We start from the raw sequence: 14,605 nt of genomic DNA, 5'->3' as shown, positions 1-14,605 counted from the left end.
AACATGGGTAAACAAGGAAGGTGGTACTGGGAACGGATAGAAGATGGGTAAACAGGAGTAGGTGGTACTGGGAACGGATAGAAGATCGTCTGTGGTCCAGACTCGATTATTTAAATACCGCCGTCATATAGCTGGAGTTTTGCTAAGTGCAGCGTTAAACAACAAACAAACACACAATCATGTCCATGCAAATCTGTCTCAAAACAGTTTGCTTCTTGTCACTGTCAGTTTTTCATTATTTGAGTGAGAGTTATTATCATTTCAGTAATATTAATATCACGGCGTCTTGGTCAAGGCGTGACGTGGGTCATAGACACATATCGTTTAAGTGAAACCCACGAGTATGGGTATTCTCGGATAAACAATGGATCATATTCAGGGGTTTTCTGAGATTCGTCATGATCAACGTCTTGGTGCAAATCTAAGGGACGTAACTCTGCTTAGTGTAACGCGACACCTGTGACATTTGAAAGAACACGGTCGGTCGTGTGTACTCTCTTCATTCATATGTGTTGATTTTGTTGACATTGAAGTTTGAAAAGTCATCAGTGGAGCAGGTATGTGCTTATTCGTTGCCTAATGATATAACTCGGCTTTAGGATCACTACAATGGACGGTGTGTCAGCCATCAGAGTTAGTACAGTTTATAGTGACCTATATTCACATATATCTGTGTGTGATAGCTGTCGTGTCGATTTTTTATTCCGAGCTATGGTTGTATGTCAGTAGTGTTATTTCACGAATGTTAATACTGTATACACGTTTCTCTATATTCCTATATCTAAACACGCTTGAAGTGAATCAAATTGGACATGGTGAAGACATTTACAACCTTGCTGACAAAGGTATCCAGGGTCTGTCTCAAACATTGACAACCTTGCTGACAAAGGCCTCCGGGGTCTGTCTCAAACATTGACATTATGTATTCGAGGACTTGATAAACCTTGTGTTTCACTGATGCATGAAATCACAATACTTGCACCAAGGTATGAAAACATTCGCATGTGAAAACTCTTTACATAGCATAGGAGCAATATCATCTATCATTCAATCGCCTGTCAATCTTATCAGTTAGTTGGGGACAAGTGAATATGTTATAGTTTAGATATATACGTCTGGACATGTACATGTACGAGGTATTGAAATGTGTTACGTGCTCTCAATGAATCCTCTCCCCTTGGTCAGGTTGCGTGTGTACATACGGTGTGAAGGCCACTTTAATAACTTGATGTAAGAGCGTCTGCACCTCTTGATCCGTGCAGTGTATTTCATAATTTTCAGGGGGCACGGGTGGCCCAGTCGTCGCAATTCGCTGTGCAGAGTTGCGTCCATTGGGCACGCTAGAAACCTATGATTGTGGTTTCGAATCCCGGCTAAGCCCGATTATGTTTCTAGGTTTGTCTGCACCATACCCGTGCTCGTGGGTTTCACCGAAGTGGTAAACGTCTGAGACCTGCATCACTTCGGGCTTTCCTCCCACATTAAGCTGACACGCCGTGATATAACTGGAATACTGTGAAAAGGCGTTAAACCTAACTCACTCACTATTTCGTAAATTTCAAAAAGGAGATAGCGTGAGTTTGCCTCTCCGATCGCGTTTATATTTTCTTGACATAAAAGATGAATATCTCTACAGTCAAATATTCATATACACGACCAAGGAATTTTTTTATATGTAAGGGACGCAACTCCGAGAAGAAACTCGCAGTGCTTTTATGATAAATTGTACAAGTTGTTTACAAATGAGTGGTTATTTCAACTCCGATAGGGCCTAACACTCGGATTCTTCAATAGGTATGTATGTGATTGAAACCGATAAACGAGGATTGAAAGACTTGTTAAATTGGTATTAGTTGATCATCATCACAATGGTATTCAAACACGCATGTTGGTATGAGATGCAAGGCACAAGCCTCGGCCATCTTCACCTACATTTACATGTGATATATAGATTGTAAGTGTTGGCATGGTTGTGCCTTTCTTAAACCATGTACTTGAATATGAGGGGCAATACAATAAATGCAGGGTTATTACACCACGAGTCATTGAACGTATACAAATACCTTCTTCAACATGTTACGCCATGTTGGATGTGTGTTTGTGTTTGAAAGAAATGGCATATCTGTGTTGTTTTTTTAAGACACAACCATGGGGCCGTCTCAAAATCTCAGATATTATATAACCTTTTTGAGAAATAAAAAACATCATTTAAGTGTTTCGGAGAAAAAGTCCTTGGTAAGCTGTCAATCATCCTTAGTATCATTCATCTGTACCAAACAAAAACATACTGTTAATCTCTGATGATACAGTGGCCACACACTGACGTAGACTTTGATCTGCAGCCAGCTTATCAAGCTTATTTATAGACAAGTGTATATGTGCACTGACTACACTCCGGGCGGGACGTTGCCTTGTCCAGGCCCTTCACGTTTGCTAAGATACAGTTACACGTGCGTGTGGTCGAGTCTGTTAGCGTGTGCGTATGGTCGTGAACGTGGTCGTAGACGTAGACGTAGACGTGGTCGTGGTCATGGTCGTGCACGTTGTCGTGGACGTAGTCGTTGTCGTGGTCGTGGTCGTGGTCGTGGTCGTGGACGTAGTCGTAGTCGTGGACGTGGTCGTTGTCGGGGATGTTGTCGTGGACGTGGTCGTGGTCGTGGTAATGGACAAGGTCGTGGACGTGGTCGTTGTCGGGGATGCTGTCGTGGACGTGGTCGTGGTCGTGTATTTGTGTTCTCTATGTTCTTTTCTTCATTTTGACAAGTGCATATATCCACTGACTTGAAAGATCTCTAGGCTCAAGCCGATCAGGGAGGACTCCCTTATTTTACATAGTTTTTGACCAGTGCGCACACCAGCATTGTTGTCGATCAGTCTTCGCAGTCTGATGCTCTTTGCTCGTCATGGTATGGGAACGTTGTTATCAAACAGTGATCGGGAGTGCGTTAGGTGATTTCACGACCGAGGACGCCACGAGTCAACTTCAGACACTGTTCCCGTGTTGGGAATCGAACCGGGCCTAAACCTGGACGAGTTGATGCTTCAATCACTAACAAAATATAAGCTTTTTTCCAGTAGTGAGCTGTGTAGCTGAAAGTGCAGCATAAAAGGTTATGTGAAGATTAACGTCCACATCTGTACTGCATTAATCGCTAACTTAAGAGAATATAATTGGCTTTAAATAATTGCAAACTCGGCATTAAGTGGCATAATAATACGCTTTATATTAAATATTAATATATATCTTAAAATTCTCTAGCTTCTCTAACCCTCGACATGTCAATTGTGTCACTGTTCAACTTTGTTGTTGTTAACGGAACGTCATTTATGGTATTTCCATGTTTGATACACCTGTTTAAACTAGGATTATTGCCGACTTAATAATGTGCACTCATTTTCTTTCTGTACCCAATTTGAATAATTTCCACGTCGAGATATGCAGGAGAGATATCAGGTTTTGCTGCTGCTGTATCCACATCCTTTACGTCATCGTCACATCACATGCGATGTCACCAATACGGGTGTAAGGGTGGCCCAGTCGTCTAAGGCGATGCAATTACAAAAACAATTATGACCGTTTGTTCGAATCCCTATTTGTTCATATTGTGGTCCTAGGTTTGTTAGTCGACAAGCTATGATATAAATGCAACACTATTCTAAGAGGCGATACACACAACTCACTCACTATAATGAAAACAATTGCAGTTACATTTTATTTGTTTTTCTTGTGTTCAGCTGTCGATATGCTGAAGTCACGTGTCACACCGCTATCAAGTGTGATCAGAAAGCATCTACTTCCTGGGACACACAGCGCATGTCTCAAAGCAACAGCCGCCAGCCCAAGGGTTGCTGAAAGCGATGAAGTGCGACCATATAAGGATATGCCAGGGCCACGTGGCAGATACGCAATTCCACAGATCGGGCCGATATTTCACATGAAACCCTTCAGTAAGTTCCCACTTAATTAATATTAGGCCATATTGTAGATTAAAACATCATAAGTTTGTTTGTTTGTTGTTTAACGCCGTACTCAGCAATAGTCAAGCGATATGAGCGGCGGTCTGTAAATAATCGAGTCTTGACTAGACAATCCAGTGATTGACATTATGAGCATCGATCAACGATGTTGGGATACGATGACATGCATCAACCAAGTCAGCGAGTCTGACCACTCGAGCCCGTTAGTCGCCTTTTACGGCAAGCATGGGTTGCTGAAGACCCCAGATCTTCACGGCTTACTCCGAAGTAATACAAGCAGCCACACAGACACACTCACATACATATTTTTAATCAATTGTACGACAGTCTTCGGCTTGTATAGTAACTAATGCTTGTAATATTTTCAAATTGCAACCAAATAAATCTGTAACACTTGAAATACTATAGCAGTGACGTAGAGACACAGGCGTTCCTAAAATATGTGACTTGGGCTTTCCATAATACTCATACTTTTTTCAGCGAATTTCACAACGCAGTCTTTCCACAAATTACTGGACTCACTACATGACAAATATGGGCGGACCATCCGTGTAACCCTTGTTGGACCGAGTGTCGTGACAGAGGACCCAGATGCAATAGAAGCCATCTACAGAGCTGAGGGCAAGTACCCGATGAGACCCCCCCTGAACATGTTTGAGACGTATGCCGAGAGAAACAACAAGGAACCGGGCATGGCATTGGTGTATGTGCACTGTTACTACTTTTCACGTATACAGTAAATCTGAAGTTACTAAGCAAACGACCCGTGAAGATCCGGCTTGGAATAGGTCTTCGGCAACCCATGCTTGCCGTAAAAGGCGACTGTGCTTGTCGTAAGAGGCGACTAACGGGATCGGGTGGTAAGGCTCGCTGACTTGGTTGATGTGTGTCATCGATCCCAATTGCGTGGATCGGTGCTCATGATATCAATCACTGGATTGTCTGGTCCAGACTCGATTATTTACAGACCGCGGTCATATAGCTGGAATATTGTTGAGTGCGGCGTAAAACAGCAAACAAACAGGCTAAGCAAACACAAACGATGTTGCAGAACACTTTCTTCCAATGTATTTGATCTATGTTATATCAGACTCATATTTGTGAGGCATTTAGAAGTTTGAGCACTAAGTAAGGATAAGATGTATGGATGAACAACTTTTGATGTAGGTACTAACACCGTATCACTTGTTTGACAACGGTGTTAGAATCTACACCGAAACGTCGCTCCTTATTGAAACAAAGTAGTTGTTCATCCATATATATCTTATCCTTACTTATTATATGAAGATGTTGTTCATCCATATATCTTATGCTTACTTATTATAATCCGGGGTCTTCAGCAACCCACGCTTGCTGTAAAAAGCGACTCTGCTTGTCGTAAGAAGCGACTAACGGGATCGGGTGGTCAGGCTCGCTGACTTGGTTGATGCATGTCATCGATCTCAATTGCGTGGATCGGTGCTCATGATATCAACCACTGGATTGTTGGGCCCAGACTTGATTATTTACAGAGCGCCGTCATATAGCTGAAATATTGCTAGGTGCGGAGTTAAACAACAAACAAACAAACAAAACCAAAAAAACAAAAAGAACTTATTCATTATATCAATCACATTGACATGTATCCGATCCGGATGCTTCAAAACACTCAAGACAACAATCATGGAAATCAATGATTCTTTGCGTTGTTTGATGAATTGTTGGTTAGAAAAACGCATACTTTGAGACTGAATAGTACCTATAGAAAAAGCAGCGTAATCTATTCGTAATTTGTTCACACTGTTCAAACAACTGTTTTCAGATAACAATTATGTTTAAAAACTATAAACTCTAGACATTTTATGTGTACTTTATACTCTTTTATGTCACTGTACTTAAAGTGTCTCGATATTTCTGCTGGTTTACTGAAGTCTATGAGCTTCATCATAATCTCAGTAGCATTTATCAATTATGCTGAATCACCTTCAGAAGGAAACCGCCCCTGTTCCCGTGTTGCAAAACGATTGCATATCTTGACTCATTAGCAAAAGAATATCTGCACTTGAACGTGATATACATTTCAACAAAATCAATAAATGCGCTTCCAAATTGAGTAGACCGATGCTCATGACATCAATCACTGGATTGCCTGGTCCAGATTCGATTATGTACAGGCCGACGTCATATAGCTGGAATATTGCTGAGTGCGGCGTAAAACAACAAACAAACAATAAATGCGCTATCGTGTGACTGGACCTCTGGTCAATCACTTGATTGTCTGGTTTGTTTACAGGCCGCCTTCGCATGGCAGTGGTATTGCTGTAAGGCATCAGACAACAGACATATTTTTTATGCAAAACTGTGCGAGCGGCGAATGCTAATTATCACTTTTATGTTGCCTTTACGTCTAATGGAATCTGTTTCGTCGTCTAATCGAGACTGGCTATTCTCTTACTTTGACGTTTTATATACCTTCTCCACTGCTTGCATAATGGTAAAGTCTACGTAATCTCTATATCATGATCGTAGGAATGGTCCAGAATGGCATCGTCTTCGTTCGGCGTCACAGAAGTATATGTTGAAACCGTCATCAGCTTCAGTATACATTCAGGAACAAACTGACGTCGCCAATGACCTCATAACAAGGATGTCTACAATGAAATATACCCCAGAGGAGTTCAGAGCAGAGATGTTCAAATATGCTACAGAAAGTACGTTTCTCTTCTATATCAATGACGCTAGCTAGTATAATCATGTTATAGCTAGTATAATCATGTATATATACAGAACAGCTAAGTGTTTTCCTTACTATTTGTTCACCCTGTTCTATTTCTCCCTTCAAGGTATTGGAGTTGTTGCTTTCAACAAACGACTTGGTTTCATGGATCCTAAAGGAGCACCAATGTCAGCAGAAAATAAAGTTTATCTGGAGTCAATACAAACTTTCTTCCAATGCTTACTGAAAGATATCGGACCTCCTTTGTACAAGTTCATGCCCACTAAGCTCTACAGAACGTTTGAGAGGGTTGCCAACCAAGCATATGGGTAAAGCAGTTCATAATATACTTGTAATCAGAATAAAGCTACATATACAAAAGGTCAGGTAGGCACTACGTTCAGTTCAAACATGGCTTCGTCCTTGTCTAATTAATAGGATAATTGTTATAGTCTGTGACTTAAAGGGGCGCAGCTTAAGTCTTTCACAAGGCAACTTTGGAGATATAAATTGCGAAGACATTGTGGGAAAATTAGTTTCCACACCTTTGTAAACCTCTAAATTTGCCATATTACAAAGTGAAAACTGCTCGTTTGGTAATGCTTTGTGGAAGTAAAACAGACATACATGTCTTAGTTTTCAGTTGAGCAATCCCGTCTAAATATTTTTTCAGGTATGGTCGTGTACAAATAAGAGACGTTCTAGAAAGAGTGAACCGTGAGATGAAAGAAGGAACGTTTGACCCTGAAAAACCAAATCTGATTCTACAGCTACAGGCGAGTCCCAAGACGACCGACAACAGTGTGGATGCCATTTTACTAGATCTCTTAACAGGTGGAACAGATTCAGTAAGTCATTACTTGCCGAGGTTAATATATTGTAAAATGTGTACTATTATGTGTTGACATATGATGAAAACCACGGAAAGCATACACTCTTCAAAAAAAGAAACGCACAGGTAGATTTGTAGTAAATTTATTGTACCTAATAAAGTCAATTCATTTAGTTTAATATCATAGTTACAAATATGAAATTTTGAAGGTCGAGAGTCACATTTTGTCGTTATACAAAAACATTGAACACTGTTCATTGTAATGTCACATAAGACCACAGGGTTGCGCTAAACTCAGCATCCCGTGTGACCGTCCCGGGCAGCAATCACGGCTCTGCATCTCCTCGGCACTGACTGGATAAATGCACGATTTCTGTCCTGTGGAATTTTGCGCCATTCTGCTTGTAACGCGTTGGCCAGTTGTGGGAGTGTCTGCGGCGTGTTCTGACTTTGATGTACACGTCGATCGAGTTCATTCCAGAGATGTGCGATTGGGTTGAGATCTGGAGATCTCGACGGCGAGGGCAAGCCGTTGATGTTGGCATTATGAAGTTTGTCTCCCGTGACGCTGTGTGCGGTGGGGACGTTGTCCTGTTGAACCCGCTCCCTCTCGACGACGATAAACACGTTGTCTTCCCTGCAAAACAGGGACGATAACTGGTCTTCTGGGTCGGATGGTTCCTGACAGTCCTTGAAAACAACAAAATATTTGGTCATTCGTCTGATCAGTTTTTTATCATAACAAGTTCTCCTTAGAAACTTAGATGCTGTTTACACGAAGCTAGGCATGACATGGAAGCAAACGTGCACATATTGCTGTTTCACAGCCTGTTTCGTACGGGTTTGCCTATAATTGGTCTTAACCCAGGAATTGTCAGAGCTTTAATTAATGTGGCATTTTTGCACCATTCCTGTCTGCAGCGTAGACGTTGGTTTTCAGCAATCTGTCGTATGTCGTAAGCGTTATTTACGGTTTAACAAAAGTCCTTTTATGAGCACCTGATAGTTAATCAATCAGTGTGTAATCTCCACATATGTGAGTATCATGCTCCCGACAAACATGCAAACATCCAATATGTGCGTTGTGAATGAACTTGCATGTGTTAATTGTAAAATAACAACCTTAAAGTTGAGGAGATGTCTTCATGAATATGTGCTGAAAGATCCATTATATAATTTCAGAATAAGTGTATTTTTATTGAACGCTGTATGAAGCACAGTTACTTTTTTTCAGTTAGTATATATCAAACAATCAGGGATACTGCAAAGCAGGTCCTGTAACTTAGTGAGACGAAAGTTTGTTTGACAACGCACATTTTTTTACCATGTTGATATATTCAATTAATTAAGACTGCAAAGAACATGGAAAATCTTCTGCTAAACCTGGCCTTGAACCCAGAGAAGCAACAGAGGCTGTATGAAGAAATCCTGGATGTAATTGGACCAAAAGGACACGCGCACACCGCTGACCACATGTCCAATATGCCCTACTTTCGAGCATGTATGAAAGAATCATTCAGGTGCGACTTCATATTTGACGTACACGTAGCCATTATGCTCCATTTGTTGAGTGAAAGACTGAGTATGGTTTTACGCCGCTTTTAGCAATATTCCAGCAATATCACGGCGGGGGACAACAGAAATGGGCTTCACAGATTGTATTCATGCGGGGAATGGACCCAGGCCTTCGGGCCGTGAACCATTAGGCTACCCTATCGCCCCATGCACAAGTTAAGATGAGGCGAAATGCATTGGGTTTAACGTTGCTTTCAAGATTATTGCACATATGTTGAGACGTCCAGGCATGTGTGTGTGTGTGTTTGTTTCTGTGTGTGTGTGTTTGTTTCTCTGTGTGTTGTACGTGTGCATGTGTGGCTCTCTGTACTCATGCCGGTTTTATAATCCTATCTTACATAGGTATCATGTCGCAGTTTAACATGGATGCCTCATTTACTAACTCTGTGCCGAACAGTCCTGGTCCACACGAGACAGGGGAACGCTAGAACCACCGACCAGAATCGTTCTGTTACACAAGGCAATTGCAAAGTTAATAATCTTTTTAGAATTTCTACCAAGATTCAGAGAAATGCTTTCTATTTCCACATTGGGGATGAAGACTATATTTCTCTGTTTTCAAATAGGGTTCTCTTCCCTCTTTCCTTTGGTTCTCTCAGAGTGCTTCAAGAAGATGTTGTACTAGATGGTTACATGGTGCCTAAAGGGGTTTGTACCTTTTGTTTAATACTTACAGGTATATGTGTTTTTGTGTAGAATGGACTACGTTATAAAAATATCCTAACCGAATCACATGTTGAAGACAAGAAGCCTAAGATTGTACGTAGAAACAAACAGTAATGATTGAAAGCGTCTTTAAAGATTTAGTGAATGCACTTACCCACTTATCATGACTGCATTTATCGATGAGACATAAAGGAACAATGGCTGATTCGAAACACTGCATTTAAACATATATTGATGAGTAGTAGTATATCATAGATCAGCCTTTTGTCCCCCCGTTTGGAGTGTTCAAATTTGAGGTTCAGATATTTTCCTAATCAAAATCGAAAGCTTTCGGAAACGTCTTTCCTCCTTTCAAACGGTTATTACGTGATAATTTCTGTGTTACCACTTAGTGAATATTCATGAAATGAACGTGAGTAATTTATGTTCATATGGAAATGCATATGGTCATATCTATTTTTCAGACCCATGCCTTCATGAACAATCGTCGTCTTCTCCTCAACAGCGAGTATTTCGATTCGCCTAAAGAGTTTCTACCTGAGCGTTGGCTGAGAGACGACTCAAGCAACAAGAGAGAAAAGGAATACCCGGCCTTTGCTCTCTTGCCCTTTGGTTTTGGGCACAGGAACTGCCTGGGAAGACGTTTTGCTGAACAGGAGCTCTGGCTTGGTGTCACAAAAGTAAGGTTTTTGTCCTTCAGAACTCAATTTTATGATGCCCCCATTGCAACGATCGGGAGAGGAGGACGATTGTGCCGCAAATATGAGATAGTTATCACAAGGGGGATGAAATCACAACATGCCCCTGATTACCGGCCCCTTTACTGCGTGACAAAATATCACTTCTTGCCTGAGTGTGTTCATCCCTCGCTGGCAGTTTGGGGGGGGGGGGGGGGGGGGGGGGGGGGGGGGGATAAATATAACTGAACTGAACGTCTCAGATACACATTTGGTATTAAAGGATTATATTATTCAACGTTTCGATATGCTTCATTTTAAAAGTGGTTTAGAAAACCAGAAGCATCAGGTGTCTACCAATGTTTCAAACATCCAAATGTCCATGCCTGTTTTTCTCCAAATTGGCAACATGGATGTAAACAAGTCATGTAAGAACACTTGCCTTGCGATTGTAAGGAATCAACCACACAGTGAATGTGTGTAGAATGATAACCTTGTCATTAGAACAATTTATAACTCTACTATGTGTACGAAATGTAAACATTAATAGCCACGTTTAATTTTTAATTTAAAGTGTGTGCATGGGCGGAAAAACTTGTAAACATCACATGAAACTTATGCCCTGCTTATAGCACCCTTGTAATATATCTTGGAATAATTTGACCGTTTATGACGAAACAAACGCCATAAGGTGAGGTAAGTCTGTTAACGGAATGTCGATGCTTACTTTGCATGTGTACTAACCACAGTAACACTATGGCGTGTCTGTCACCGACACACCACATCTTTATATGAAATCGTACTCCCCGAGCTCCGCAATGCTGCAGTGCATCCAACCATACACGCCATCCCAACTCGGGCGCATTCCGGGTCAGTACCCATCCCTCGTCATCACAGCTGATTACAAGTTGGACTCGGTGACCTGGCTGATTGGTGTCATGCACTGAGGATATGTGTCGCTGGCCATGCTCTTTGTCACTGTTCTTCCTGGTCCAACCACGATTAGCTACATTTCGACATGATATAGCTGTAATGTTTAAATGCCATTCACATTTCGTTTCGAAGGTGTAACCAATGAACCTCCTCTCTTTCGTTCATGCATATATTAACTTGCACACTGTAGTTGTAATGCAGGATAGTGGAAGATACATGTACCTCTTTGGTCAATAATTAATACCGTTTTTCACGATCTTTCTTTTTCAGATTATCCAGAACTTCCATGTGTCAGCACCTGATGATGGGGACTTTGAGTTCATGTACACGACATTTGGTCAAATCAAGAATCCCGTTAACTTCAGGTTCGTTCCGCGATAATCATCATACTACAGTACACGTGCTTTCAGTTTGCTGGCACTAGCAGCTCGTTTACTGTAGAAGCATACAGCACCCTATATGTGTTTGGTTCGGACGTGTTGTAGGTGTACAACAAGTGTTCGTTCCAAAGTTGACCTGTTCCGATATCATGAGCATGGTGACACTGACAACTTTAGTGCACATATAAAACTAGTTTTCATATTGAACGTGCGTTTTGAATTGTAATTGTTTAATAGTAATAGGTTACTTTTGTGGTGAAAACAATGTTTGACATAAATCACTTATCTTTCTTCACCTTTACCCATCGATAATCATCAAACTTCTTTGATACCGCAAATAAAGATGTTATCAAATCTGCCTACATTCATAAGGAATTGATGCTTTGAAGAAAAGTTCATTTCTAAATGTATACATTTCCATTTACTTTACAACACCAAAATAGTTTTACAAACTGTGAAGAGTTGAGTTTGAAAGTTAAGTTAATCAGTGTGCTGTCAACATTTAACTTGCGTCCTACACCTTCCTTTTGGCTTTTTGCCAGTAATGGTTTCAAGTGTGACTCGATCTTTCGATGTGATGTACACAACTTCATAGAGTTATGATATGAATGTGATCGACACACACTCTTCGTATTTATCCAAGGAAACTTTCAGAGAATACAAAATCAATATTTGCATACCTACACAATAGATGTACCTGGGGAACGCATTTGAATGCAATGGCCTAACGATCACATCCGAAAGTTGGAGAGATATGACAGTCGGTATTCGGACAAAAGGTGCAGATTGTCGACGTTTAAATTGTGAGAATACCAAACTTAACCTCTCTGTATATAAAATATACATTGCCGAGGTCGGATTGTATTCAGGGAGTCATTATTTTTTTAGATACGGGAAAATGTTTTTGAAGGTTGTACATTTTATTGACATCCTTAAAAAGGCTGTGCAAAATATAGATATCTTATATAAAAAATAAACGACTCGTGGTCTTTGTTTATCGTACAATAGAACACAGGGCCCCTCCCTACAATATGTTATTGTACGACAAACAACAATAACTGAAATGATGTTCTTATTTATCACATTGTGTTTAATTGTGTTGATGGTGGATCCTATAAGCATCCCAAACACATTCTCTGTAGGACAGGACGTGCTTATCCTTGTCGCGAACACCCGGTGTCATCACGTATTTTCAGTGATGCATTGTCATAACTTGTACCACTGTTTTGCCTTTGACGCCCAGTGGGGTTTTTTTCGGCAGATAATCGAGACTGATTGTTTTCTGGCGTTGACGTTCTACGTTAAGATCCCAATGCTGATTAAAATGACATCAAGCTATGCATGTCTCCCTCAACAAGTTGCTTACACAGAGACCGATCAATCCGCAAAGCCATAATACCAATGATGTTACATGTATGTTGTTAATTGTCAGTTTAATGTCAATAATATGACCAATCCTTACTTTTACATTTGAGTCCAGGAAAACCTAACGAGGAACATTTGAAGGAACATATGTTTATTACTTGTACAAACGTGTGTCATGCATTTGATACTGAATATATATGGAATCTGTAGTCAGATTGTTCTTTTGTCAACTCAAATTATATTCTACACTGTTGTGATTCCTATTTGTATATATTTTCAAATAAAGATTGAAAAATGTGCCTAAACAAGATTTTAGTTGTCCTTGTGAGTGAAACACACTTCCATGAGGATCGTATTGTTCATTCAAGATATTGTCAATAATACAGATGTGGAACTGAAAGTACAGGTGTTGAGAAGTACATGTCATAAATAACACTCTGATATTTCATAAATTGCTATGGCAGTATGTGCCATAACTTGACTGAAAGTGACTTCAACACACCTGAGCTTCAGAAACAGCTACTCTGTTCTGATATTTATTGTTGATTTTTATTAATGATCCAGTTACGTTGAAGATGTGTGTATTGTAGTATGTCATCCTCTGATGTACAAATTTGTGTGTAAATGTTGGTTGTTTTACAATAGTGAGTTATGCAATTTGATTAATGTTTGAGAACAATATATACTGACGAGTCATTTGTCAGTCAAGCGCCATATGTACACATGATTTAAATCGGTCATGGGGCACGATCTAAAGCTTCATATATCGATGTTTATATAGACCAGAAGAACCGCTGGTCGTGTTTCGCAGCACATATACAACTGAAAACAAGTGAAAGAACACCAACAATTTGTCGGAACCAAACCAATCTCCGCCGGTCAATTTGGGCTTGCATCACTCATAAACTGACGCACAGTGTTATAACAGAAATACTGTTCACAGTGACATTAAAACCTGACTCACTCCCTTAACACTTCACACTGATGCCTGCAATACCGTGGTCACGTAGGCAGCTCCGTTACCCGAATCCTCACACATGCAAGATTCTGTTTAAAAGGTTAATAGTGCTGAAGTCAGATAATGCACCTACGATTTCGTCAAGGGTAATGACATGATTGAAGCGTCTGTATTTCTAATTCCGGTAGTAGTATATCTTGAGGCTGCTTTTAATGTTTAAACTCCAGGAATACACACTGCTTCCATCCGAACTGGCATTTCCTTTCGTTGCTAGATCCGGCGTGGCATCATGTAGAACGTGCCTGAAAGAATGCGCACTGTGGACATGTTGCATTATTTTAAACCTTACACCGATGTGGAGCTTTTCCATGTGATATTTGTGCCTACCTGGTTAGTTTTAGGGTATTGATCTTAAACGTACAAACAAGCATAAGCCACGAGAATTGTCCATATATCATTTGGGGTTTGAGTCATATGGAGCCATCTATACATTTTAACATGGATACACCATTTGGACACATTATTCTGACTCCTTGCCGACTTGTC

The 14,605-nt window shown here is 40.5% G+C and overlaps 1 protein-coding gene across 2 annotated transcripts; it reads left to right on the top strand.

The window, feature by feature from the left end:
• The first annotated feature begins 434 nt into the window (after positions 1-434).
• Positions 435-13,409, top strand: LOC124149132 (probable cytochrome P450 49a1). Of its 2 annotated transcripts, none has more exons than XM_046520504.2 (10): positions 435-557; positions 3,736-3,948; positions 4,459-4,681; positions 6,487-6,668; positions 6,801-7,002; positions 7,347-7,521; positions 8,856-9,025; positions 9,647-9,728; positions 10,211-10,426; positions 11,627-13,409. In XM_046520504.2, the coding sequence occupies exons 2-10, from the start codon at positions 3,744-3,746 to the stop codon at positions 11,735-11,737; spliced, it is 1,566 nt and encodes a 521-aa protein (XP_046376460.2). In that variant the 5' UTR covers positions 435-557; positions 3,736-3,743; the 3' UTR covers positions 11,738-13,409. The 2 variants fall into 2 exon arrangements, with proteins under 2 accessions (XP_046376460.2, XP_046376462.2); XM_046520506.2 differs by lacking the exon at positions 435-557 and adding an exon at positions 1,698-1,794.
• Positions 13,410-14,605: the final 1,196 nt, after the last annotated feature.

The sequence above is a fragment of the Haliotis rufescens genome, unplaced genomic scaffold (genome assembly GCF_023055435.1).
Source record: "Haliotis rufescens isolate VD_foot unplaced genomic scaffold, xgHalRufe1.0.p SCAF_32, whole genome shotgun sequence".
NCBI lineage: Eukaryota > Metazoa > Mollusca > Gastropoda > Lepetellida > Haliotidae > Haliotis > Haliotis rufescens.
The sequence above is the reverse complement of the archived record's forward strand: the minus strand, read 5'-3'. Positions and strand labels throughout refer to the sequence as shown.